The 24,700-nt window shown below is 48.7% G+C and overlaps 1 protein-coding gene and 26 non-coding genes across 28 annotated transcripts in view; all 27 read left to right on the top strand.

Annotated features, from left to right (window-relative positions):
• Positions 1 to 135: 135 nt before the first annotated feature.
• Positions 136 to 254, top strand: LOC143337083 (5S ribosomal RNA). Its single transcript, XR_013078737.1, has one exon. It is a non-coding gene; the product is annotated as a 5S ribosomal RNA (ribosomal RNA).
• Positions 255 to 534: 280 nt separating this feature from the next.
• LOC143337082 (5S ribosomal RNA) lies at positions 535 to 653 on the top strand. Its single transcript, XR_013078736.1, has one exon. It is a non-coding gene; the product is annotated as a 5S ribosomal RNA (ribosomal RNA).
• A 271-nt stretch (positions 654 to 924) lies between these two features.
• LOC143337081 (5S ribosomal RNA) lies at positions 925 to 1,043 on the top strand. Its single transcript, XR_013078735.1, has one exon. It is a non-coding gene; the product is annotated as a 5S ribosomal RNA (ribosomal RNA).
• A 271-nt stretch (positions 1,044 to 1,314) lies between these two features.
• On the top strand, positions 1,315 to 1,433 carry LOC143337080 (5S ribosomal RNA). The gene has a single exon (XR_013078734.1). It is a non-coding gene; the product is annotated as a 5S ribosomal RNA (ribosomal RNA).
• Positions 1,434 to 1,704: 271 nt separating this feature from the next.
• On the top strand, positions 1,705 to 1,823 carry LOC143337079 (5S ribosomal RNA). The gene has a single exon (XR_013078733.1). It is a non-coding gene; the product is annotated as a 5S ribosomal RNA (ribosomal RNA).
• A 271-nt stretch (positions 1,824 to 2,094) lies between these two features.
• Positions 2,095 to 2,213, top strand: LOC143336867 (5S ribosomal RNA). The gene has a single exon (XR_013078611.1). It is a non-coding gene; the product is annotated as a 5S ribosomal RNA (ribosomal RNA).
• Positions 2,214 to 2,493: 280 nt separating this feature from the next.
• LOC143337078 (5S ribosomal RNA) lies at positions 2,494 to 2,612 on the top strand. The gene has a single exon (XR_013078732.1). It is a non-coding gene; the product is annotated as a 5S ribosomal RNA (ribosomal RNA).
• A 269-nt stretch (positions 2,613 to 2,881) lies between these two features.
• Positions 2,882 to 3,000, top strand: LOC143337077 (5S ribosomal RNA). Its single transcript, XR_013078731.1, has one exon. It is a non-coding gene; the product is annotated as a 5S ribosomal RNA (ribosomal RNA).
• Positions 3,001 to 3,271: 271 nt separating this feature from the next.
• LOC143337075 (5S ribosomal RNA) lies at positions 3,272 to 3,390 on the top strand. The gene has a single exon (XR_013078729.1). It is a non-coding gene; the product is annotated as a 5S ribosomal RNA (ribosomal RNA).
• Positions 3,391 to 3,670: 280 nt separating this feature from the next.
• Positions 3,671 to 3,789, top strand: LOC143337074 (5S ribosomal RNA). Its single transcript, XR_013078728.1, has one exon. It is a non-coding gene; the product is annotated as a 5S ribosomal RNA (ribosomal RNA).
• Positions 3,790 to 4,060: 271 nt separating this feature from the next.
• Positions 4,061 to 4,179, top strand: LOC143336849 (5S ribosomal RNA). The gene has a single exon (XR_013078594.1). It is a non-coding gene; the product is annotated as a 5S ribosomal RNA (ribosomal RNA).
• A 271-nt stretch (positions 4,180 to 4,450) lies between these two features.
• Positions 4,451 to 4,569, top strand: LOC143336875 (5S ribosomal RNA). Its single transcript, XR_013078619.1, has one exon. It is a non-coding gene; the product is annotated as a 5S ribosomal RNA (ribosomal RNA).
• Positions 4,570 to 4,849: 280 nt separating this feature from the next.
• Positions 4,850 to 4,968, top strand: LOC143337073 (5S ribosomal RNA). Its single transcript, XR_013078727.1, has one exon. It is a non-coding gene; the product is annotated as a 5S ribosomal RNA (ribosomal RNA).
• Positions 4,969 to 5,239: 271 nt separating this feature from the next.
• On the top strand, positions 5,240 to 5,358 carry LOC143336865 (5S ribosomal RNA). Its single transcript, XR_013078609.1, has one exon. It is a non-coding gene; the product is annotated as a 5S ribosomal RNA (ribosomal RNA).
• Positions 5,359 to 5,638: 280 nt separating this feature from the next.
• On the top strand, positions 5,639 to 5,757 carry LOC143337493 (5S ribosomal RNA). Its single transcript, XR_013079125.1, has one exon. It is a non-coding gene; the product is annotated as a 5S ribosomal RNA (ribosomal RNA).
• Positions 5,758 to 6,037: 280 nt separating this feature from the next.
• LOC143337072 (5S ribosomal RNA) lies at positions 6,038 to 6,156 on the top strand. Its single transcript, XR_013078726.1, has one exon. It is a non-coding gene; the product is annotated as a 5S ribosomal RNA (ribosomal RNA).
• Positions 6,157 to 6,427: 271 nt separating this feature from the next.
• LOC143337071 (5S ribosomal RNA) lies at positions 6,428 to 6,546 on the top strand. Its single transcript, XR_013078725.1, has one exon. It is a non-coding gene; the product is annotated as a 5S ribosomal RNA (ribosomal RNA).
• Positions 6,547 to 6,817: 271 nt separating this feature from the next.
• Positions 6,818 to 6,936, top strand: LOC143337257 (5S ribosomal RNA). The gene has a single exon (XR_013078902.1). It is a non-coding gene; the product is annotated as a 5S ribosomal RNA (ribosomal RNA).
• A 280-nt stretch (positions 6,937 to 7,216) lies between these two features.
• LOC143337070 (5S ribosomal RNA) lies at positions 7,217 to 7,335 on the top strand. The gene has a single exon (XR_013078724.1). It is a non-coding gene; the product is annotated as a 5S ribosomal RNA (ribosomal RNA).
• A 280-nt stretch (positions 7,336 to 7,615) lies between these two features.
• Positions 7,616 to 7,734, top strand: LOC143337069 (5S ribosomal RNA). Its single transcript, XR_013078723.1, has one exon. It is a non-coding gene; the product is annotated as a 5S ribosomal RNA (ribosomal RNA).
• Positions 7,735 to 8,005: 271 nt separating this feature from the next.
• Positions 8,006 to 8,124, top strand: LOC143337068 (5S ribosomal RNA). The gene has a single exon (XR_013078722.1). It is a non-coding gene; the product is annotated as a 5S ribosomal RNA (ribosomal RNA).
• A 271-nt stretch (positions 8,125 to 8,395) lies between these two features.
• Positions 8,396 to 8,514, top strand: LOC143337376 (5S ribosomal RNA). The gene has a single exon (XR_013079014.1). It is a non-coding gene; the product is annotated as a 5S ribosomal RNA (ribosomal RNA).
• Positions 8,515 to 8,794: 280 nt separating this feature from the next.
• On the top strand, positions 8,795 to 8,913 carry LOC143337067 (5S ribosomal RNA). The gene has a single exon (XR_013078721.1). It is a non-coding gene; the product is annotated as a 5S ribosomal RNA (ribosomal RNA).
• A 271-nt stretch (positions 8,914 to 9,184) lies between these two features.
• LOC143336854 (5S ribosomal RNA) lies at positions 9,185 to 9,303 on the top strand. Its single transcript, XR_013078599.1, has one exon. It is a non-coding gene; the product is annotated as a 5S ribosomal RNA (ribosomal RNA).
• Positions 9,304 to 9,583: 280 nt separating this feature from the next.
• LOC143337066 (5S ribosomal RNA) lies at positions 9,584 to 9,702 on the top strand. The gene has a single exon (XR_013078720.1). It is a non-coding gene; the product is annotated as a 5S ribosomal RNA (ribosomal RNA).
• Positions 9,703 to 9,973: 271 nt separating this feature from the next.
• On the top strand, positions 9,974 to 10,092 carry LOC143336869 (5S ribosomal RNA). The gene has a single exon (XR_013078613.1). It is a non-coding gene; the product is annotated as a 5S ribosomal RNA (ribosomal RNA).
• Positions 10,093 to 11,232: 1,140 nt separating this feature from the next.
• LOC143336370 (uncharacterized) overlaps positions 11,233 to 24,700 on the top strand; it is a 48,411-nt gene continuing 34,943 nt past the window's right edge. For both annotated transcript variants that reach the window (XM_076756504.1, XM_076756505.1), the window contains exons 1-3: positions 11,233 to 11,731; positions 17,424 to 17,528; positions 20,770 to 22,381. In XM_076756504.1, coding sequence (XP_076612619.1) covers positions 21,436 to 22,381 — 946 coding nt within the window. In that variant the 5' untranslated portion in view covers positions 11,233 to 11,731; positions 17,424 to 17,528; positions 20,770 to 21,435. The remainder of the gene's footprint in view (positions 11,732 to 17,423; positions 17,529 to 20,769; positions 22,382 to 24,700) is intronic.

Raw genomic sequence — 24,700 nt, 5'->3', positions numbered from 1 at the left:
AAGTCGGATTTGTTGGGCCGCACAATCAAAGCGGCCTCAACATTTCCAGACAAGTGAAAGGAGAAAGCCCTCACAGCCCAGAGTGTACATACTCAGGGCACATGTATAAAAAGCTTGTGTGCATCAGTGCTTGCGGCTTACGGCCATACCAGCCTGACAACGCCCGATCTCGTCCGATCTCGGAAGCTAAGCAGGGTCGGGCCTGGTTAGTACTTGGATGGGAGACCGCCTGGGAATACCAGGTGCTGTAAGCCTTTTCTTCTCCTCTTTCACCAGTAGAGGGTGCTGTTCCTTCTTTAGTGGAATGGCCAGGCTTAGGGGACCCATGGAGCTTTAATCCGTCAGGCCCGTGTGTGCAACCACCAAAAGTGTGTCCATTGATTGACTTGCCTTCTTTAGAAGTCGGATTTGTTGGGCCGCACAATCAAAGCGGCCTCAACATTTCCAGACAAGTGAAAGGAGAAAGCCCTCACAGCCCAGAGTGTACATACACAGGGCACATGTATAAAAAGCTTGTGTGCATCAGTGCTTGCGGCTTACGGCCATACCAGCCTGACAACGCCCGATCTCGTCCGATCTCGGAAGCTAAGCAGGGTCGGGCCTGGTTAGTACTTGGATGGGAGACCGCCTGGGAATACCAGGTGCTGTAAGCCTTTTCTTCACCAGTAGAGGGTGCTGTTCCTTCTTTAGTGGAATGGCCAGGCTTAGGGGACCCATGGAGCTTTAATCCGTCAGGCCCGTGTGTGCAACCACCAAAATTGTGTCCATTGATTGACTTGCCTTCTTTAGAAGTCGGATTTGTTGGGCCGCACAATCAAAGCGGCCTCAACATTTCCAGACAAGTGAAAGGAGAAAGCCCTCACAGCCCAGAGTGTACATACACAGGGCACATGTATAAAAAGCTTGTGTGCATCAGTGCTTGCGGCTTACGGCCATACCAGCCTGACAACGCCCGATCTCGTCCGATCTCGGAAGCTAAGCAGGGTCGGGCCTGGTTAGTACTTGGATGGGAGACCGCCTGGGAATACCAGGTGCTGTAAGCCTTTTCTTCACCAGTAGAGGGTGCTGTTCCTTCTTTAGTGGAATGGCCAGGCTTAGGGGACCCATGGAGCTTTAATCCGTCAGGCCCGTGTGTGCAACCACCAAAAGTGTGTCCATTGATTGACTTGCCTTCTTTAGAAGTCGGATTTGTTGGGCCGCACAATCAAAGCGGCCTCAACATTTCCAGACAAGTGAAAGGAGAAAGCCCTCACAGCCCAGAGTGTACATACACAGGGCACATGTATAAAAAGCTTGTGTGCATCAGTGCTTGCGGCTTACGGCCATACCAGCCTGACAACGCCCGATCTCGTCCGATCTCGGAAGCTAAGCAGGGTCGGGCCTGGTTAGTACTTGGATGGGAGACCGCCTGGGAATACCAGGTGCTGTAAGCCTTTTCTTCACCAGTAGAGGGTGCTGTTCCTTCTTTAGTGGAATGGCCAGGCTTAGGGGACCCATGGAGCTTTAATCCGTCAGGCCCGTGTGTGCAACCACCAAAAGTGTGTCCATTGATTGACTTGCCTTCTTTAGAAGTCGGATTTGTTGGGCCGCACAATCAAAGCGGCCTCAACATTTCCAGACAAGTGAAAGGAGAAAGCCCTCACAGCCCAGAGTGTACATACACAGGGCACATGTATAAAAAGCTTGTGTGCATCAGTGCTTGCGGCTTACGGCCATACCAGCCTGACAACGCCCGATCTCGTCCGATCTCGGAAGCTAAGCAGGGTCGGGCCTGGTTAGTACTTGGATGGGAGACCGCCTGGGAATACCAGGTGCTGTAAGCCTTTTCTTCACCAGTAGAGGGTGCTGTTCCTTCTTTAGTGGAATGGCCAGGCTTAGGGGACCCATGGAGCTTTAATCCGTCAGGCCCGTGTGTGCAACCACCAAAAGTGTGTCCATTGATTGACTTGCCTTCTTTAGAAGTCGGATTTGTTGGGCCGCACAATCAAAGCGGCCTCAACATTTCCAGACAAGTGAAAGGAGAAAGCCCTCACACCCCAGAGTGTACATACACAGGGCACATGTATAAAAAGCTTGTGTGCATCAGTGCTTGCGGCTTACGTCCATACCAGCCTGACAGCGCCCGATCTCGTCCGATCTCGGAAGCTAAGCAGGGTCGGGCCTGGTTAGTACTTGGATGGGAGACCGCCTGGGAATACCAGGTGCTGTAAGCCTTTTCTTCTCCTCTTTCACCAGTAGAGGGTGCTGTTCCTTCTTTAGTGGAATGGCCAGGCTTAGGGGACCCATGGAGCTTTAATCCGTCAGGCCCGTGTGTGCAACCACCAAAAGTGTGTCCATTGATTGACTTGCCTTCTTTAGAAGTCGGATTTGTTGGGCCGCACAATCAAAGCGGCCTCAACATTTCCAGACAAGTGAAAGGAGAAAGCCATCACACCCCAGAGTGTACATACACAGGGCACATGTATAAAAAGCTTGTGTGCATCAGTGCTTGCGGCTTACGGCCATACCAGCCTGACAACGCCCGATCTCGTCCGATCTCGGAAGCTAAGCAGGGTCGGGCCTGGTTAGTACTTGGATGGGAGACCGCCTGGGAATACCAGGTGCTGTAAGCCTTTTCTTCACCAGTAGAGGGTGCTGTTCCTTCTTTAGTGGAATGGCCAGGCTTAGGGGACCCATGGAGCTTTAATCCGTCAGGCCCGTGTGTGCAACCACCAAAAGTGTGTCCATTGATTGACTTGACTTCTTTAGAAGTCGGATTTGTTGGGCCGCACAATCAAAGCGGCCTCAACATTTCCAGACAAGTGAAAGGAGAAAGCCCTCACAGCCCAGTGTACATACACAGGGCACATGTATAAAAAGCTTGTGTGCATCAGTGCTTGCGGCTTACGGCCATACCAGCCTGACAACGCCCGATCTCGTCCGATCTCGGAAGCTAAGCAGGGTCGGGCCTGGTTAGTACTTGGATGGGAGACCGCCTGGGAATACCAGGTGCTGTAAGCCTTTTCTTCACCAGTAGAGGGTGCTGTTCCTTCTTTAGTGGAATGGCCAGGCTTAGGGGACCCATGGAGCTTTAATCCGTCAGGCCCGTGTGTGCAACCACCAAAAGTGTGTCCATTGATTGACTTGACTTCTTTAGAAGTCGGATTTGTTGGGCCGCACAATCAAAGCGGCCTCAACATTTCCAGACAAGTGAAAGGAGAAAGCCCTCACAGCCCAGAGTGTACATACTCAGGGCACATGTATAAAAAGCTTGTGTGCATCAGTGCTTGCGGCTTACGGCCATACCAGCCTGACAACGCCCGATCTCGTCCGATCTCGGAAGCTAAGCAGGGTCGGGCCTGGTTAGTACTTGGATGGGAGACCGCCTGGGAATACCAGGTGCTGTAAGCCTTTTCTTCTCCTCTTTCACCAGTAGAGGGTGCTGTTCCTTCTTTAGTGGAATGGCCAGGCTTAGGGGACCCATGGAGCTTTAATCCGTCAGGCCCGTGTGTGCAACCACCAAAAGTGTGTCCATTGATTGACTTGCCTTCTTTAGAAGTCGGATTTGTTGGGCCGCACAATCAAAGCGGCCTCAACATTTCCAGACAAGTGAAAGGAGAAAGCCCTCACAGCCCAGAGTGTACATACACAGGGCACATGTATAAAAAGCTTGTGTGCATCAGTGCTTGCGGCTTACGGCCATACCAGCCTGACAACGCCCGATCTCGTCCGATCTCGGAAGCTAAGCAGGGTCGGGCCTGGTTAGTACTTGGATGGGAGACCGCCTGGGAATACCAGGTGCTGTAAGCCTTTTCTTCACCAGTAGAGGGTGCTGTTCCTTCTTTAGTGGAATGGCCAGGCTTAGGGGACCCATGGAGCTTTAATCCGTCAGGCCCGTGTGTGCAACCACCAAAAGTGTGTCCATTGATTGACTTGCCTTCTTTAGAAGTCGGATTTGTTGGGCCGCACAATCAAAGCGGCCTCAACATTTCCAGACAAGTGAAAGGAGAAAGCCCTCACACCCCAGAGTGTACATACACAGGGCACATGTATAAAAAACTTGTGTGCATCAGCGCTTGCGGCTTACGGCCATACCAGCCTGACAACGCCTGATCTCGTCCGATCTCGGAAGCTAAGCAGGGTCGGGCCTGGTTAGTACTTGGATGGGAGACCGCCTGGGAATACCAGGTGCTGTAAGCCTTTTCTTCACCAGTAGAGGGTGCTGTTCCTTCTTTAGTGGAATGGCCAGGCTTAGGGGACCCATGGAGCTTTAATCCGTCAGGCCCGTGTGTGCAACCACCAAAAGTGTGTCCATTGATTGACTTGCCTTCTTTAGAAGTCGGATTTGTTGGGCCGCACAATCAAAGCGGCCTCAACATTTCCAGACAAGTGAAAGGAGAAAGCCCTCACACCCCAGAGTGTACATACACAGGGCACATGTATAAAAAGCTTGTGTGCATCAGTGCTCGCGGCTTACGGCCATACCAGCCTGACAGCGCCCGATCTCGTCCAATCTCGGAAGCTAAGCAGGGTCGGGCCTGGTTAGTACTTGGATGGGAGACCGCCTGGGAATACCAGGTGCTGTAAGCCTTTTCTTCTCCTCTTTCACCAGTAGAGTGTGCTGTTCCTTCTTTAATGGAATGGCCAGGCTTAGGGGACCCATGGAGCTTTAATCCGTCAGGCCCGTGTGTGCAACCACCAAAAGTGTGTCCATTGATTGACTTGCCTTCTTTAGAAGTCGGATTTGTTGGGCCGCACAATCAAAGCGGCCTCAACATTTCCAGACAAGTGAAAGGAGAAAGCCCTCACAGCCCAGAGTGTACATACACAGGGCACATGTATAAAAAGCTTGTGTGCATCAGTGCTTGCGGCTTACGGCCATACCAGCCTGACAACGCCCGATCTCGTCCGATCTCGGAAGCTAAGCAGGGTCGGGCCTGGTTAGTACTTGGATGGGAGACCGCCTGGGAATACCAGGTGCTGTAAGCCTTTTCTTCACCAGTAGAGGGTGCTGTTCCTTCTTTAGTGGAATGGCCAGGCTTAGGGGACCCATGGAGCTTTAATCCGTCAGGCCCGTGTGTGCAACCACCAAAAGTGTGTCCATTGATTGACTTGCCTTCTTTAGAAGTCGGATTTGTTGGGCCGCACAATCAAAGCGGCCTCAACATTTCCAGACAAGTGAAAGGAGAAAGCCCTCACACCCCAGAGTGTACATACACAGGGCACATGTATAAAAAGCTTGTGTGCATCAGTGCTCGCGGCTTACGGCCATACCAGCCTGACAGCGCCCGATCTCGTCCGATCTCGGAAGCTAAGCAGGGTCGGGCCTGGTTAGTACTTGGATGGGAGACCGCCTGGGAATACCAGGTGCTGTAAGCCTTTTCTTCTCCTCTTTCACCAGTAGAGGGTGCTGTTCCTTCTTTAGTGGAATGGCCAGGCTTAGGGGACCCATGGAGCTTTAATCCGTCAGGCCCGTGTGTGCAACCACCAAAAGTGTGTCCATTGATTGACTTGCCTTCTTTAGAAGTCGGATTTGTTGGGCCGCACAATCAAAGCGGCCTCAACATTTCCAGACAAGTGAAAGGAGAAAGCCCTCACAGCCCAGAGTGTACATACACAGGGCACATGTATAAAAAGCTTGTGTGCATCAGTGCTTGCGGCTTACGGCCATACCAGCCTGACAGCGCCCGATCTCGTCCGATCTCGGAAGCTAAGCAGGGTCGGGCCTGGTTAGTACTTGGATGGGAGACCGCCTGGGAATACCAGGTGCTGTAAGCCTTTTCTTCTCCTCTTTCACCAGTAGAGGGTGCTGTTCCTTCTTTAGTGGAATGGCCAGGCTTAGGGGACCCATGGAGCTTTAATCCGTCAGGCCCGTGTGTGCAACCACCAAAAGTGTGTCCATTGATTGACTTGCCTTCTTTAGAAGTCGGATTTGTTGGGCCGCACAATCAAAGCGGCCTCAACATTTCCAGACAAGTGAAAGGAGAAAGCCCTCACAGCCCAGAGTGTACATACACAGGGCACATGTATAAAAAGCTTGTGTGCATCAGTGCTTGCGGCTTACGGCCATACCAGCCTGACAACGCCCGATCTCGTCCGATCTCGGAAGCTAAGCAGGGTCGGGCCTGGTTAGTACTTGGATGGGAGACCGCCTGGGAATACCAGGTGCTGTAAGCCTTTTCTTCACCAGTAGAGGGTGCTGTTCCTTCTTTAGTGGAATGGCCAGGCTTAGGGGACCCATGGAGCTTTAATCCGTCAGGCCCGTGTGTGCAACCACCAAAAGTGTGTCCATTGATTGACTTGCCTTCTTTAGAAGTCGGATTTGTTGGGCCGCACAATCAAAGCGGCCTCAACATTTCCAGACAAGTGAAAGGAGAAAGCCCTCACACCCCAGAGTGTACATACACAGGGCACATGTATAAAAAGCTTGTGTGCATCAGCGCTTGCGGCTTACGGCCATACCAGCCTGACAACGCCCGATCTCGTCCGATCTCGGAAGCTAAGCAGGGTCGGGCCTGGTTAGTACTTGGATGGGAGACCGCCTGGGAATACCAGGTGCTGTAAGCCTTTTCTTCACCAGTAGAGGGTGCTGTTCCTTCTTTAGTGGAATGGCCAGGCTTAGGGGACCCATGGAGCTTTAATCCGTCAGGCCCGTGTGTGCAACCACCAAAAGTGTGTCCATTGATTGACTTGCCTTCTTTAGAAGTCGGATTTGTTGGGCCGCACAATCAAAGCGGCCTCAACATTTCCAGACAAGTGAAAGGAGAAAGCCCTCACACCCCAGAGTGTACATACACAGGGCACATGTATAAAAAGCTTGTGTGCATCAGTGCTCGCGGCTTACGGCCATACCAACCTGACAGCGCCCGATCTCGTCCGATCTCGGAAGCTAAGCAGGGTCGGGCCTGGTTAGTACTTGGATGGGAGACCGCCTGGGAATACCAGGTGCTGTAAGCCTTTTCTTCTCCTCTTTCACCAGTAGAGGGTGCTGTTCCTTCTTTAGTGGAATGGCCAGGCTTAGGGGACCCATGGAGCTTTAATCCGTCAGGCCCGTGTGTGCAACCACCAAAAGTGTGTCCATTGATTGACTTGACTTCTTTAGAAGTCGGATTTGTTGGGCCGCACAATCAAAGCGGCCTCAACATTTCCAGACAAGTGAAAGGAGAAAGCCCTCACAGCCCAGAGTGTACATACTCAGGGCACATGTATAAAAAGCTTGTGTGCATCAGTGCTTGAGGCTTACGGCCATACCAGCCTGACAACGCCCGATCTCGTCCGATCTCGGAAGCTAAGCAGGGTCGGGCCTGGTTAGTACTTGGATGGGAGACCGCCTGGGAATACCAGGTGCTGTAAGCCTTTTCTTCTCCTCTTTCACCAGTAGAGGGTGCTGTTCCTTCTTTAGTGGAATGGCCAGGCTTAGGGGACCCATGGAGCTTTAATCCGTCAGGCCCGTGTGTGCAACCACCAAAAGTGTGTCCATTGATTGACTTGCCTTCTTTAGAAGTCGGATTTGTTGGGCCGCACAATCAAAGCGGCCTCAACATTTCCAGACAAGTGAAAGGAGAAAGCCCTCACAGCCCAGAGTGTACATACACAGGGCACATGTATAAAAAGCTTGTGTGCATCAGTGCTTGCGGCTTACGGCCATACCAGCCTGACAACGCCCGATCTCGTCCGATCTCGGAAGCTAAGCAGGGTCGGGCCTGGTTAGTACTTGGATGGGAGACCGCCTGGGAATACCAGGTGCTGTAAGCCTTTTCTTCACCAGTAGAGGGTGCTGTTCCTTCTTTAGTGGAATGGCCAGGCTTAGGGGACCCATGGAGCTTTAATCCGTCAGGCCCGTGTGTGCAACCACCAAAAGTGTGTCCATTGATTGACTTGCCTTCTTTAGAAGTCGGATTTGTTGGGCCGCACAATCAAAGCGGCCTCAACATTTCCAGACAAGTGAAAGGAGAAAGCCCTCACACCCCAGAGTGTACATACACAGGGCACATGTATAAAAAGCTTGTGTGCATCAGTGCTTGCGGCTTACGGCCATACCAGCCTGACAACGCCCGATCTCGTCCGATCTCGGAAGCTAAGCAGGGTCGGGCCTGGTTAGTACTTGGATGGGAGACCGCCTGGGAATACCAGGTGCTGTAAGCCTTTTCTTCACCAGTAGAGGGTGCTGTTCCTTCTTTAGTGGAATGGCCAGGCTTAGGGGACCCATGGAGCTTTAATCCGTCAGGCCCGTGTGTGCAACCACCAAAAGTGTGTCCATTGATTGACTTGCCTTCTTTAGAAGTCGGATTTGTTGGGCCGCACAATCAAAGCGGCCTCAACATTTCCAGACAAGTGAAAGGAGAAAGCCCTCACACCCCAGAGTGTACATACACAGGGCACATGTATAAAAAGCTTGTGTGCATCAGTGCTCGCGGCTTACGGCCATACCAGCCTGACAGCGCCCGATCTCGTCCGATCTCGGAAGCTAAGCAGGGTCGGGCCTGGTTAGTACTTGGATGGGAGACCGCCTGGGAATACCAGGTGCTGTAAGCCTTTTCTTCTCCTCTTTCACCAGTAGAGGGTGCTGTTCCTTCTTTAGTGGAATGGCCAGGCTTAGGGGACCCATGGAGCTTTAATCCGTCAGGCCCGTGTGTGCAACCACCAAAAGTGTGTCCATTGATTGACTTGCCTTCTTTAGAAGTCGGATTTGTTGGGCCGCACAATCAAAGCGGCCTCAACATTTCCAGACAAGTGAAAGGAGAAAGCCCTCACAGCCCAGAGTGTACATACACAGGGCACATGTATAAAAAGCTTGTGTGCATCAGTGCTTGCGGCTTACGGCCATACCAGCCTGACAACGCCCGATCTCGTCCGATCTCGGAAGCTAAGCAGGGTCGGGCCTGGTTAGTACTTGGATGGGAGACCGCCTGGGAATACCAGGTGCTGTAAGCCTTTTCTTCACCAGTAGAGGGTGCTGTTCCTTCTTTAGTGGAATGGCCAGGCTTAGGGGACCCATGGAGCTTTAATCCGTCAGGCCCGTGTGTGCAACCACCAAAATTGTGTCCATTGATTGACTTGCCTTCTTTAGAAGTCGGATTTGTTGGGCCGCACAATCAAAGCGGCCTCAACATTTCCAGACAAGTGAAAGGAGAAAGCCCTCACACCCCAGAGTGTACATACACAGGGCACATGTATAAAAAGCTTGTGTGCATCAGTGCTCGCGGCTTAGGGCCATACCAGCCTGACAGCGCCCGATCTCGTCCGATCTCGGAAGCTAAGCAGGGTCGGGCCTGGTTAGTACTTGGATGGGAGACCGCCTGGGAATACCAGGTGCTGTAAGCCTTTTCTTCTCCTCTTTCACCAGTAGAGGGTGCTGTTCCTTCTTTAGTGGAATGGCCAGGCTTAGGGGACCCATGGAGCTTTAATCCGTCAGGCCCGTGTGTGCAACCACCAAAAGTGTGTCCATTGATTGACTTGCCTTCTTTAGAAGTCGGATTTGTTGGGCCGCACAATCAAAGCGGCCTCAACATTTCCAGACAAGTGAAAGGAGAAAGCCATCACACCCCAGAGTGTACATACACAGGGCACATGTATAAAAAGCTTGTGTGCATCAGTGCTTGCGGCTTACGGCCATACCAGCCTGACAACGCCCGATCTCGTCCGATCTCGGAAGCTAAGCAGGGTCGGGCCTGGTTAGTACTTGGATGGGAGACCGCCTGGGAATACCAGGTGCTGTAAGCCTTTTCTTCACCAGTAGAGGGTGCTGTTCCTTCTTTAGTGGAATGGCCAGGCTTAGGGGACCCATGGAGCTTTAATCCGTCAGGCCCGTGTGTGCAACCACCAAAAGTGTGTCCATTGATTGACTTGCCTTCTTTAGAAGTCGGATTTGTTGGGCCGCACAATCAAAGCGGCCTCAACATTTCCAGACAAGTGAAAGGAGAAAGCCCTCACAGCCCAGAGTGTACATACACAGGGCACATGTATAAAAAGCTTGTGTGCATCAGTGCTTGCGGCTTACGGCCATACCAGCCTGACAACGCCTGATCTCGTCCGATCTCGGAAGCTAAGCAGGGTCGGGCCTGGTTAGTACTTGGATGGGAGACCGCCTGGGAATGCCAGGTGCTGTAAGCCTTTTCTTCTGCTCTTTCACCAGTAGAGGGTGCTGTTCCTTCTTTAGTGGAATGGCCAGGCTTAGGGGACCCATGGAGCTTTAATCCGTCAGGCCCGTGTGTGCAACCACCAAAATTGTGTCCATTGATTGACTTGCCTTCTTTAGAAGTCGGATTTGTTGGGCCGCACAATCAAAGCGGCCTCAACATTTCCAGACAAGTGAAAGGAGAAAGCCCTCACAGCCCAGAGTGTACATACACAGGGCACATGTATAAAAAGCTTGTGTGCATCAGTGCTTGCGGCTTACGGCCATACCAGCCTGACAACGGCCACTTCCTGAGTGAATTGTTTGGTGAGGTACGCGCAGTCTTTGTTCTCAGATCATCTGGTTTGAGCGCGCTGAACGACTGAGAAACCATCTACCCTTGTAGAGTGCTTTTCACATCAATTTATTTTTGGAGCGAACGACAATTATCCTTCCCCTGAGCAGCGCGCTGCTGTTTTGGGGGGGGCTCATCCCCGCGTTTTCTCCGCGGATCGACGCATGGCGCAGGACAACGGACTGACAATGACATCAAGCATGGAAACTGATAGAGCGGATAAGAAGTTTGACAAGGAGCTGACGCTGGACGTGGAAGTTATTGGAGAGGAAGAGGTGACGGTCATGGAGTTGCTGAAGGCTGTGAAACTGGTATGTGGAAGCGTGGTGGGCTGCAGGATGAAACTGAACGGCAAATACGAAATCACGATGGGCTCAACTGCAGCCAAAGAAAAGATGTTGGATGGTTTCAAAATAAAAGGAAACCAAATCATGGCTCGAGAAATAAACTGTAAAGAAATAGTTGTTTCATTCCTCAAACTGCCAGTGTATGTGACAGACGAGGAGATCCTCGCCAAACTCGCCGGGTGGGGAGTCAAAGCCGTCACCCCCATCAAGAGAGGATACTGGCCGGGCACTGACATCGCAGACGGGACCCGCTATGTGAAAGTCAAATTCACGGAGATTGTGACTTCCCTGCCGTACTCCGCGAAATTTGACACAGCGGGAGGCGCGGAGTATTTCAGGGTTATCCACGACAGGCAGGTGAAGCTGTGCAGACTCTGCATTAGACCGGGGCATATCCTGAGAGACTGCCCAGACTTTCTATGTCACAAGTGCCACATGCAGGGGCACTACGCGAGGGAGTGCGGACAAAGAGAGGAGCACGGAGAGAGAGGAGGAGATGCGGAGAGCTACGCTGTGCCTGACGGAGCAGAGGAGAAGCAGCAGGGAGGAGAAGCTGGAGAGGATGGCGATGTGACGAGCGGAGATGAGGAGAGCGCGGAGGGAGCAAGCAGCGCGGCTGGTGTCGAGGGAGAGGAGCAAATGGAGGAAGATGCAGAGGAGGAAGAAGACGAGCCACTAGCCGTCATAGAACACCAGAGTGGGGACACCTCAGAGAAGTGGGCAAAAGGAGTTAAAAGAGGGAGGAAAAAAGGAGGACTGAGAGGTGAGTCTCAAGGAGCAGCGGCAACCGCGACATCGATGGGGGATGCTGTGGCGGGACGTGGAGGGGGGAGAAAGGGAGGAAAAACTGTGGCGACTGATACAACAGACAGCGGGGGAGAAGATCTGGATGATGTTCTGGCCGCGAGGAAGAAGCCATCTGGGAGGAAAGAGGTGAGAGATGGGAAGCTGAGAAAAGTGCAGGATGAGGGCTGATGATCGTCTCTGTCTTAGTTTGTGATCATGGCAACTGTTATTTCCTTTAACACAAATGGGCTCAGAGATAGCAATAGAAGACAGCAAATCCTCCTGGCGTGTCAGGCCGATATTGTTTGTTTACAGGAGACACACTGGGATAAGGGATGCATGCAGGGAGTGGAGAAGGAATGTATGGGGGAGAAGTTTGTGAGTAATGGGGGAGATAATTCGAGAGGGGTGGCTATAATAGTCAAGAGGGGAGTGATAGAGAATGCGAGAAAATGTGAAGATGATGGTGATGGACGGGTGATAGGGATCACTTTTGAGCACATGGGGACAGAGTACAAGTTATTGAATGTGTATGCACCGAATGTGGAGAGAGAGAGGAGAATGTTTTTTGAGAGACTGGGAGGAATGTGTGGAGAGAACTGTGTGATAGTAGGTGATTTCAATGTGTCGTGTGGCAGGTTGGATGTGTCAACGAATGCATGTTACAGGAGTGATTCGTCGAGAGCTGCGCTGAAAGAGATGCTGAGAATGTGTGGTATGATTGATGTATGGAGAGCGAGGCACCCGGAGGGGAGGAAGTTCACAAGGAGACAAGTGGTGAGAGGAGTGCTGAAACAAAGTAGAATAGACCTAGTATTGAGCTCCGAGAGCATAATGGATAGGGTAGGCAGGATAGAGTTTAGGGAAACTGCACTTAGTGATCACGTGATGTTAGGTTTTAAATTAGGGCAAGGATGTGAGGGGAGGGGGGGAGATGTGTGGTGTATGAATGCTGCTATGCTAAAGGAGGAAAAGTACAGAGCGAAAGTGAGGGAATGTATATTGAGGAGAAAGAATGAGAGTACATACGGAGAGGATGTTGGGAAATGGTGGGAGAGCGTGAAAGCGGAAATAAAGAGCATGAGCATAAGTTACAGTCGAGGCAGGAACAGGAGAGAGAAAGAGAGGGAAAGAAAGCTGAAAGAAGAGCTAGTCAGGGAGGCAGGGAAAGCAGACAGGGAGACAGCATATGATGTAGGGAAGTACATCAGGATAAGGAATGAGCTCAGGGAGATAGAGCAGAAGAGATGCATGGGAGCGATAGTCAGAAGCAGGGCGAAATATGCGATTGAGGGAGAGAAGTGTACAGGGTATTTCCTAGGGCTGAAAAGAACGAGGCAGAAAAAAACACATCTAGAGCGGGTGGAGGGAAGCAACAAGGAAAAGATCACAGACTTTGTAGGGATAGCGGAGAGAGTAGAAGAATTTTATAGGGAACTGTTCAGGAAAGAGGAGGGGGATGAAGAGAGCACGAGACAGGTGTTAGACAGAATAGGAGGTAGGCTAAATGATGAGGATAAGGAAATGTGCGAGGGAGAGATCAGAACACAGGAAATAGAGTTAGCAATAGCAGGGTTGGGCAGGAATAAGAGCCCGGGGACGGATGGGATAATTGGGGAGTTTTATGTAGAGTTCAGGGAGGAACTAGTGCCAGTGCTAGACAGGCTATTCAAATGGATAGAGGAAAGGGATGAGATGCCGGTCACCATGGCGACAGGGCTAATTAGCATCATCCATAAGAAGGGATGTAGGGACAGATTGGAGAATTACAGGCCACTCAGTATGTTAAATAGCGATTATAAAATATTTGCACGGGTGTTAGTGAATAGAGTTAAGAAGGTCATAGGGACTGTGGTGGGTCACACACAAGCTTACAGTATACCGGGTAGGGACATAGCCGACACAATAAGCAGCATCAGGGACACAATAGATCACATGAAGAGCGGCAAAGGTGGGATTGTTTTGAGCATTGATTTGAATAAAGCATTTGACAGGGTGGAGCACAGTTACTTATTCAGGGTCTTAGAAAAGGTAGGCTTCGGACATAGAATGATAGGGTGGATCAAAAGGTTGTATGATCGGGCGGTTAGTTGTGTGAAGGTAAATGGGATAATCACGGGCACTTTTAGGTTGGAAAGATCGGTCAGGCAAGGGTGTCCGCTCTCGGCCATGCTGTATGCACTGTCAGCAGAGCCGTTAGCAGCACTGTTAGAGCACAATAACAGAATCAGGGGCATAGAGTTACCAGGAGGGAGGGTGAGCTTATTATATCAATATGCAGATGACACGACAGTGACAGTTAGGGACAGAGACAGTGTGGTTGAGGTTTTCAGTAGCTTAGACTTGTATGGTAGGGCATCAGGGGCACGGGTGAACAGAGAAAAATCAGAAATCATGTATGTTGGAATAGATAGAGCAGGGATGGTAGATATAAGTTTGAGGGAAAGGAAGGACTATTTCAGAATATTGGGGGTGAATTTAGGGATTGAGGATAGAGCAGGGGGAGACGCGCAGTATGAGGGAACAATAAACAACATGAAGAAAACATTAGGGCATTGGAAACGGAGGAAACTAACGCTGAGGGGGAAGGTCGTGGTTGTGAACGCGCTAATTATGAGCAAGCTGGTGTATGTAATGACCGTGCTGGAAGTGCCTGAGAGAGTGTACATGGAGGTGAATGAAATAGTAAACGAGTTTCTGTGGGGAGGGAAGGGGGTAAGAATAGCAAAAGAAGTTTTAGAGAACGAGCACGAGGATGGTGGGTTGAAGCTGATTAATTTAGAGAGGAAAAAGAAGGCGCTAAGGGTGAAAATGATGGTACGATATATCAAGAATGATCAGGACCATGTATGGAAGCTCTTTCTAAGGGAAGCTATAGATAGATGTGGTGGATGTGGACAGAGCGGATTGTTTATGGAACTGAAAAAAAGCATGTTGAATGGAGTGTCTGGGTTCTACAAGGAGGTGTTGGGTGCATGGGGAGAGTTTGTGAGGTGTGTACAGTATGAATGTAGGGATGTGAGACAAGTGTGGGAGCAACCAGTGTTTTTAAATCCTAAAATCACGGTGGAAGGAAGCACGATATATAATAGGGTCATCTGGAGAGCGGGTATCAGGAAGGTGAGAGATTTAGTTTACGAGCATGTACCGGGATTCATGGGGGCACAAGTGGTGGTGGATGAGGTGAGAGAGAGGGGTGATGAAATGTGGTTGGGTACAGCAGAAAGAGTGATAAGGAAAATAAGGGAGGGGATGCCAACTGACTGGGTGAGAATGATTGAGAGCGAGCCTGATGAGAACGTCGGAGGAGAAATGGAATTGTATGTGGGAGAAGGAGAGAGAAGAGTGAATCTGTTGAGCGTGACAACAAGAGTAATGTATAAGTGTCTGAGTGCGAAAGAGGTGAGGAGACCGACTGCAGAAAGAGTGTGGGAGAGAGTGGTGCCGAGTATGAATGTGAAAAAGATGTGGATGAACTTGAGAGTGAGGTGGAACAGCAGCGAGTGCGAGAACTTTGATTTTTTGTTACGCCACAATAGGGTGTTCAACAACTTAATAATAAGCAGATTTGATGCGAATGTGGACAAGTACTGTGATGTGTGCGGTGCGGACGTGGAAACATGTATGCATGAGTTTTTTGAATGTAGTGAGCTGAGGGTGTACTTCGATAGGCTGAAAGAGTTAATTAACAGATGCTGGGATGTTAAGTATGTGGAGAGAATGGAATGGAAGGAGCTGTGGCTGTTTAGAGTGTCTGGAAGAGTGAAAGGGTGTAACACGTCGCTGTTGAACTACATGCTGAGCCATGCAAGATTTGCTGTCAAGCTAAGGAGGAATCTAGCCCATTTTGAGAAGAAGAAACTTGATGTATGGATTGTTTTCAAGAATATTTTGAACAGAGATATACGATTGGTGCACAGCACAGTGGGGAAGGAAGAATTTGAAGAAGGGTTTGTGAAGGGGAGCACCCTTGTCGTGGTTGGAGAGGATGACAGTGTGACTTTAGACATTGGGTGAAGGGAAAAAAAAAAAAAAAAACTGGTGTGAAGTAATTGCGGGTATTATAAATGAGACTTGCTTCCTATACATTGTCCTGTGGATTGTGTTTTGATTTAGTGGGGACGTGCAGTCTGGGGCTTGCCCTGAGGCTTGCAGACCACCCCACAGTCTTTTGATTTATTGATGTTTATCTCTTAACTCATCCAGTGCAATGCTTTCATTTTTCCAAGTCCGGTGATTTTGGTTATTTCTGATGGTGACTTATTTGCAAATGGATGTACAAGTACATGAACATTGAGCGAGATGTATTTGAAAAATGGTACCTGATGTAAACAATTAAAAAAAAACAAAAACAAAAAAAACGCAACGCCCGATCTCGGAAGCTAAGCAGGGTTGGGCCTGGTTAGTACTTGGATGGGAGACCGCCTGGGAATACCAGGTGCTGTAAGCCTTTTCTTCTCCTCTTTCACCAGTAGAGGGTGCTGTTCCTTCTTTAGTGGAATGGCCAGGCTTAGGGGACCCATGGAGCTTTAGTCCGTCAGGCCCGTGTGTGCAACCACCAAAAGTGTGTCCATTGATTGACTTGCCTTCTTTAGAAGTCGGATTTGTTGGGCCGCACAATCAAAGCGGCCTCAACATTTCCAGACAAGTGAAATGAGAAAGCCCTCACACCCCAGAGCAGGCACGTGCAGGGGGGGGGGGGGGGGGCGGAGGGTGCTTGAGCACCTGCCCCTTTGCCCCTTGGCACCCAAAGTGCCCTTTTGTCAGAGTGAGTGGTTTTTTTTTTTTTTTTACGGCTATGAGCGTAGAAAAGTCAGGTTGTGTTTCCGAAAATATAATAAAATAATAATATTAATAAAAAGAAATAATAATAATAAAGATCAGTCGGTCACATGACGTCCATAACGTACCCTCATTATGCGCTCACTGCCCTGACGCGCTCGGACATGCCCAGCTGGCAACGAGTTGTCAATCCGAAGACCCCAGACGGCCGAGAGAGTGGAAAAACTGACCCGGTAAGTAGTATCTGCAACGTTATTTTTTTGTGCACACAGTGTCATCTTGATTTGATGAAGTGAAATGAGCAATGAGCATCCTTTGTCGTCCAAATCTCCATACCGCATCTGCCTCTCACAAGTTAGGCTAGCTAACCACAGCGTGCGTGCTGTGGGGATAAAGTCGGTCAGGACGGGCTTTTGTTGTTGTTTCTTTACCAGTAGGCTACTCTTGCTATGGGGAAAACACATAGAGACACATCATGTATTTTTTGACAGTCAAGCAGTTTTCTCCCTGTGTCTAGAAGCAATGAGGCATGTGGCTAAGGTTAGCCTATATTTTTTTTTTCCATGCATGGCATATGTCTCCACCGCGACTCTCTCTCTCTCTGTTTGCGTGTGTGTGTGTGTGTGTGTGTGTGTGTGTGTGTGAGTGAGAGAGAGAGAGAGAGAGAGAGAGAGAGAGAGAGACTACTTTTTTGACAGGCTTACTCAAAAGTGATGCAAGGCATGAAGAAATTATGCGTTAGGCCTATGAGAAATATATCCTACAAATATAAGTGTAATGCATAAGAATTATATAACTTTTAAAGTCTGTATTGGGCAAAGTTGATAGTCAAATTAATTAAAAGCACCGATATTTAAATACATGATTTCCATATCATTTCATTATTTTTTTTAAACTTTATTAGTGGTATCAATAAGAATAATATAGGTCAGGTTATGGATGGATTAAATTCATGGCTACAGTACAATTTTTTAAAAGGTTTGAAATGTCACTCTGTGTGTGTGTGTGTGTTTTATGGCATCAGATTGAAGTTTAACAATCATATTTCATTCTGCAGAGATGCCTCGTAAGGACAGGAGGTTTAAGCAAAAGCAAAAAGAGCTGCGTGAGGCTGCCAAAGGCAGTGGATCACTTACCAGCTGGATGAAAAAGAACACAACAGGTAAGAAGAACACATATAGCAGCTACTTACATTGCAGAGGTATTTTGGTAGAGAAAACAAAAGTAACAAACACAATTTGAATGTTGGTGTTCTGTTACATTATCTATCATTTTATATGGCGTATTATTTAATGATTATTGATTGATATTATTAATGATAAGGTGTAAGAGGTCGTGTTAATTGGATAAATCCAAGAGCAAATTGTGCCTTGTTTCCAGATGGACAGGGAATGAGTGATGATAGGTCAGAGGAGATGGAAGGAGAGAAAGAGGAGGAGCTGGAAGGAGAGAAAGAGGAGGAGATGGGAGGAGAGAAAGAGGAGGAGATGGAAGAAGAGAAAGAGGATATGGAGGGAGAGAAAGAGGAGATAGAAAAAGAGAAAGAGGAGGAGATGGAGGGAGAGAAAGAGGAGGAGATGGGAGGAGAGAAAGAGGAGGAGATGGAAGAAGAGAAAGAGGATATGGAGGGAGAGAAAGAGGAGATAGAAAAAGAGAAAGAGGAGGAGATGGAGGGAGAAGACACTGACCCTCAGAGAAAGGAGAGTTTCCTGCAAAGAGAGAGCCAGGAGGAAACTGGGGGAAAGGCATCACAAGTGATTGAGGAGCCCACACAGAATGTTGAGGTAGAGGGAGCATCAAGTCAGGAGGAGACTGCAATTGGAGGGTTCTCACCCCTACTTGGACTCGCCCACCCAAATGATCCTGCCCATGTCCAAAAATACAAAATCAAATGTGATGAGGCCTTCATTCGGTTTTGTAATAACACTGGACCATGTCAACCAGTGCTCCTTTCTTTTCCAAAAAATGCAGAGGGCCGGTCATTTCAAAAGAAATGGTATGAAAACAACACATGGCTAGAGTATTCCCCAAGTCTTGACGCCATGTTTTGTTTTAGCTGCCGTTTTTTTTTAAGAGAAGAAAAATACACAGGCCGCAAATTGTGGAAATCGGAGGGACTTAATCAGTGGAGAAAGGCTCTGGAAAAAATTAAAGAACACAGTGCCTCTGAATCTCACATGTGTAGTATGGTGAGGTGGAACAGCTTTAAAAAAAATCCCTGGAGGCATCACTCTATACCTGGCAAGGCAGGGTCTGCCTTTTAGAGGAGACGATGAGACCATTACAAGCCAAAATCGTGGAAATTTTCTAGAGTTGGTGGAGCTGTTTAGCCAGTATGACAGTGTAATTAAATTACACCTGGACGCCATAAAAGAGAAGCAGGGACCAGGTAAAAGACCACTTGTCTCACTTCTCTCCAACAGAAGTCAAAATGATATGATAAAAGCTTTGGCCATATCAGTCAAAAAAGAAATACAAAAAGAAATCAAGGAGAGCCAAACCTTCTCAATTCTAATGGATGAAACCACCGACACTGCAAAAACCGAACAGGTTTCCTTCGTTATCAGGTATGTGCATAACATGCAGATCAAGGAGCGCTTTATTCAAGTGTGTAACGTTCAAACCACAAGTGGAGATGCTCTTGAAAAGGTTGTGATAGCTCTACTGCAAGAAAATGATCTGCAGTTGGAAAACATCCGAGGTCAAGGGTATGACGGTGCTGCAAACATGAGCGGACGCTTCAATGGACTTCAGTCAAGAATTCTCAAAAGAAATCCAATGGCCTTGTATGTACACTGTCAGGCACATTGCCTTAATCTGGTGTTGGTTGAAAGTTCAAAGTCAAACATCTGTTTTGTCAGCTTCTTCAACTTAGTTGAAAAACTTTATTCTTTTGTTGCCAACTCCTCCAAAAGACACTCTGCATTTATTGAAATGCAAAAGAAGATGTACCCGGATCGGCGACCACTGGAGCTGCAGAAGCTGTCAGACACGCGGTGGGCTTGCAGAGAAACTGCTCTTTGCACTTTAAGAAAGGTCCTCCCAGCTGTGATGCAGTTTCTTGAAGAAATTACAGAGCAAGACCCGCCAGACTCCTCTGCAGGTGATGCGATGATTCTCTTGAGGAGCATCAACTCTGAATTCTTTCTGTGTCTGAAGATCACCTGTCCCATCTTTCAGGTGACTGCAGTGGCCTCTGATGCTTTGCAACAGAAAGATATAGACCTGGCTGCAGCATACAGAGTTGTGGATGGAGTTTTTCAAAGGCTGACCCAGAGCAGAACAGAGGAGGAGTTTAACAGCATGTATAGAGAGGCTACAGAGAAGGCTGCATCAGTAGGCCTGGATCCCCCAGCTGAGATTCCTGGTCAAGCAAGGAAGAGAAAAATGCCAGCAAAGTTTAAAGTCAGTGCCACCTCAGCTACTGCTGACCACACTTTCCCCACTTTGCAAGACTACTAACGTGTTAAGGTGTACTACACTTTTCTGGACACAATGACACAGGAGCTTCAGAGACGGTTTAAGGGAGAAGATAACTCCACATGGGAAATCCTGAATGCCATCTACTGCCTGACAGTCCAAGAGAACTGGAAAACAGCAAAAATTCCAACAGAGGCGCTGCAAGCTGTGAAGAAACTCTGCCAGTTTTACAACATTGAAGAAGAAGACAAATTGCAGACAGAACTTAAGGTCTTCCATGCGTCATACTCATGCCCCTCACCCATCAGTGTGGCATCTATCCTCTCTGTGGTCAAAGAAAACAGTGCACATCTGGTTTTCCCCGACTTGACTGAGCTGCTGAAGACATATGGCACCCTTCCGGTATCTACAGCAACTGTTGAACGTTCCTTCTCAAAACTGAAGCTGGTGAAAACAAAACTTCGCACCCTTTGCACAGAAGAGAGGTTGTCGGAGCTGCTTCTACTGGCAATTGAAAAAGACATCCCAGTAAACCTCAGTGAAGTCAATGATATTTTCAAGAGCATGGGCAACCGGAAGTTGCTGTTATAACTGCAACAAAAGACCAGACAGACACTGACAAACAGACAGACAGAGATACAGGCACAGACAGAGAGAAAGAGAGAGAGATACTGACACTGACAGAGAGACAGACTAGACAGAAATGCAGAGAGAGAGAGACACTGACACTGACAGAGAGACATGGAGAGAGAGAGAGAGAGAAATACTGACAGACAGACAGACATGCAGAGAAAGAGAGATACTGACCTACTGACTGACTGTTAGCCTTGGCTGAGGCCTCTCTCTATGAGTAGTCACCTCCAAACTACCAGCAGTATGGCAGGTCAGTCCCAGTGAGCCATTTTCAATGTTTATTATCTTTGCATCTTTCCATGACACTAACACTTATATAATCAGCTATATCTCCCCCATGTTTTTTCTAGTGTCTACACTCCGGATCAGTACAGCCCACCTCCAGCAATATCAGCAGCAGTAACCTCCTCAGTGAGGAGTTTAGTTGAGGGGATTGGTGAGGAGTCCTCACCAATCCCCTCAACTAAAGGTGTCCAATGTTGTACCCATGAGGTAAAAAGACACATATTTTGCTTTGCAGTTGTGGCCTCTAAAAAATAAATGAATATTTCAATGATATGGTATGTTGTGATTCTGTGTTCCCTTCTTTATGAATAAGGGTCGCTAAAATTCAACGGTTTATATTGCAAGGTATACTTCTGTACCGTGTTTCAAATCTGTGCTCAATGTGCCCCTTTTTAACTTTGAGCACCTGCCCTTCCAAAGGTCTCTGCACGGCCCTGCCTCAGAGTGTACATACACAGGGCACATGTGTAAAAAGCTTGTGTGAATCAGTGCTTGCGGCTTACGGCCATACCAGCCTGACAACGCCCACTTCCTGAGTGAATTGTTTGGTGCGGTACGCGCAGTTTTTCAGTTCGCCTGGCTTGAACACGCTGAACGACTGAGAAACCATTCACCCTTGTAGAGTGCTTTTTGCTTTTTTTTTGCGGAGCGAACGAGAATTATCCTTCTCCTGAACAGCACGTTGCTGTTTTGGGGGAGTTCATCGCCGTGTTTTCTCCACGGATTGACTCATGGCGCATGACAACGGACTGACAATGACAACGAGTATGGAAACTGGACGATCGGACAAGAAGTTTGACAAGGAGCTGACGCTTGAAGTGGAAATTGTTGGAGAGGAAGAGGTGACCGTTATGGAGCTACTGAAGGCTGTCAAATTGGTATGTGGAAGTGTGGTAGGCTGTAGGATGAAACTGAATGACAAATATGAAATCACGATGGGCTCAGCTGCAGCCAAAGAAAAGATGCTGGACGGTTTTAAAATAAAAGGAAACCAAGTCATGGCTCAAGAAATAAACTGCAACGAAATGGTTGTTTCATTTCTTAAATTGCCGGTTTATGTGACAGACGAGGAGATCCTCGCCAAACTCGCCGGGTGGGGAGTCAAAGCCGTCACCCCCATCAAGAGAAAATACTGGCCGGGTACCGACATCGCTGACGGGACCCGCTATACGAAAGTTAAATTCACAGAGACTGTGACTTCCCTGCCATACTCCGCAAAATTTGACACAGCGGGAGGCGCGGAGTACTTCAGAGTCATCCATGACAGACATGTGAAGCTGTGCAGACTCTGCATTAGACCGGGGCATATCCTGAGAGACTGCCCAGATTTCCTATGTCACAAGTGCCACATGCAGGGGCACTACGCGAGGGAGTGCGGACAAAGAGAGGAGCACGGAGAGAGAGGAGGAGATGGAGAGAGCTACATTGTGCCTGACGGAGCAGAGGAGAAGCAGCAGGGAGGAGAAGCTGGAGAGGATGGAGAGGTGACGAGCGGAGACGAGGAGAACGGAGAGGGAGCAAGCAGCGCGGCTGGTGTCGGAGGAGAGGAACAAATGGAGGAAGATGTAGAGGAGGAAGAAGACGAGCCACCAGCCGTAACAGAACACCAGAGTGAGGACACCTCAGGGACGTGGGCGAAGGGAGTTAAAAGAGGGAGGAAAAAAGGAGGACAGAGAGGTGAGTCTCCAGGAGTAGGGGTAAGCGCGACATCGATGGGGGCTGCTGTGGCGGGACGGGGGGGGGAGGGGGGAAAAACTACGGCGACTGACACAACAGACAGTGGGGGGGGGGGGGGGGGGGGGTCTGGATGATGTTTTGGCTGCGAGGAAGAAGCCATCTGGGAGGAAAGAGGTGAGAGAGGGGAAGCTGAGAAAAGTGCAGGATGAAGGCTGATGTTCGTCTCTGTCTTAATTTTTTTTTTCATCATGACAACCATCATTTCCTTCAATACAAATGGGCTCAGAGACAGCAATAGAAGACAGCAAATCCTCCTAGCGTGTCAGGCCGACATTGTATGTTTACAGGAGACTCACTGGGATAAGGCATGCATGCATGGAGTGGAGAAGGAATGGATGGGGGAGATGTTTGCGAGTAATGGGGGAGATAACTCGAGAGGATTGGCTAAATTAGTCAAGAGGGGAGTGATAGAGAATGTGAGAAAGTGTGAGGATGATGGTGATGGACAAGTGATAGGGATTACTTTTGAGCATATGGGGACAGAGTACAAGTTATTGAATGTGTATGCACCGAATGTGGAGAGGGAGAGGAGAATGTTTTTTGAGAGACTGGGAGGAATGTGTGGAGAGAACTATGTGATTGTGGGTGATTTCAATGTGTGGTGTGGCAGGTTGGATGTGTCAACGAATGCATGTTACAGGAGTGATTCGTCGAGAGCTGCGCTGAAAGAGATGCTGAGAATGAATGGTATGATTGATGTATGGAGAGCGAGGCACCCGGAGGGGAGGAAATTCACAAGGAGACAAGTGGTGAGAGGAGTGTTGAAACAAAGTAGAATAGATCTAGTATTGAGCACCGAGGGCATAGTGGATAGGGTAGGTAGGATAGAGTATAGGGAAACTGCACTTGGTGATCACGTGATGTTAGGCTTTAAATTAGGGAAAGGGTGGGAGGGGAGGGGGGGAGGTGTGTGGTGTATGAATGCTGCTATGCTAAAGGATGAAAAGTACAGAGTGAAAGTGAGGGAATGTATATTGAGGAGAAAGAATGAGAGTACATATGGAGAGGATGTTGGGAAATGGTGGGAGAGCGTGAAAGCGGAAATAAAGAGTATGAGCATAAGTTACAGTCGAGGCAGGAACAGGAGAGAGAAAGAGAGGGAAAGAAAGCTGAAAGAAGAGATAGTCAGGGAGGCAGGGAAAGCAGACAGGGAGACAGCATATGATGTAGGGAAGTACATCAGGATAAGGAATGAGCTCAGGGAGATAGAGCAGAAGAGATGCATGGGAGCGATAGTCAGAAGCAGGGCGAAATATGCGATTGAGGGAGAGAAGTGTACAGGGTATTTCCTAGGGCTGAAAAGAACGAGGCAGAAAAAAACATATCTAGAGTGGGTGGAGGGAAGCAACAAGGAAAAGATCACAGACTTTGTAGGGATAGCTGAGAGAGTAGAAGAGTTTTATAGGGAACTGTTCAGGAAAGAGGAGGGGGATGAAGAGAGCACGAGACAGGTGTTGGACAGAATAGGAGTTAGGGTAAATGATGAGGATAGGGAAATGTGCGAGGGAGAGATTGGAACGAGGGAAATAGAGTTAGCAATAGCAGGGTTGGGCAGAAATAAGAGTCCAGGGACAGATGGGATAATTGGGGAATTTTATGTAGAGTTCAGGGAGGAATTGGTGGCAGTGCTAGACAGGTTATTTAGATGGATAGAGGAAAGGGATGAGATGCCGGTTACCATGGCGACAGGGTTAATCAGCATCATTCATAAGAAGGGATGTTGGGACAGATTAGAGAATTACAGGCCACTCAGTATGTTAAATAGCGATTATAAAATACTAGCACGGGTGTTAGCTAATAGAGTAAAGAAGGTTATAGGGACGGTGATGGGTCATACACAAGCTTACAGCATACCAGGTAGAGACATAGCTGACACAATAAGTAGCATCAGGGACACAATAGATCATATGAAGAACGGCAAAGGTGGGATTGTTTTAAGTATTGATTTGAATAAAGCATTTGACAGGGTGGAGCACAGCTACTTATTTAGGGTTTTAGAAAAGGTAGGCTTTGGACACAGATAGATAGGGTGGATCAAAAGGTTGTATGATCGGGCGGTTAGTTGTGTGAAGGTAAATGGGATAATCACGGGCACTTTTAGATTGGAAAGATCGGTTAGGCAAGGGTGTCCGCTCTCGGCCATGCTGTACGCACTGTCAGCAGAGCCGTTAGCAGTACTACTAGAGCACAATAGCAAAATCAGGGGCATAGAGTTACCAGGAGGGAGGGTGAGCTTATTATATCAATATGCAGATGACA

Source organism: Chaetodon auriga, chromosome 18, assembly GCF_051107435.1.
Source record: "Chaetodon auriga isolate fChaAug3 chromosome 18, fChaAug3.hap1, whole genome shotgun sequence".
Taxonomy (NCBI): Eukaryota; Metazoa; Chordata; class Actinopteri; order Chaetodontiformes; family Chaetodontidae; genus Chaetodon; species Chaetodon auriga.
Note: the sequence above shows the minus strand (reverse complement) of the source record. Positions and strands in the feature narration are given on the sequence as shown.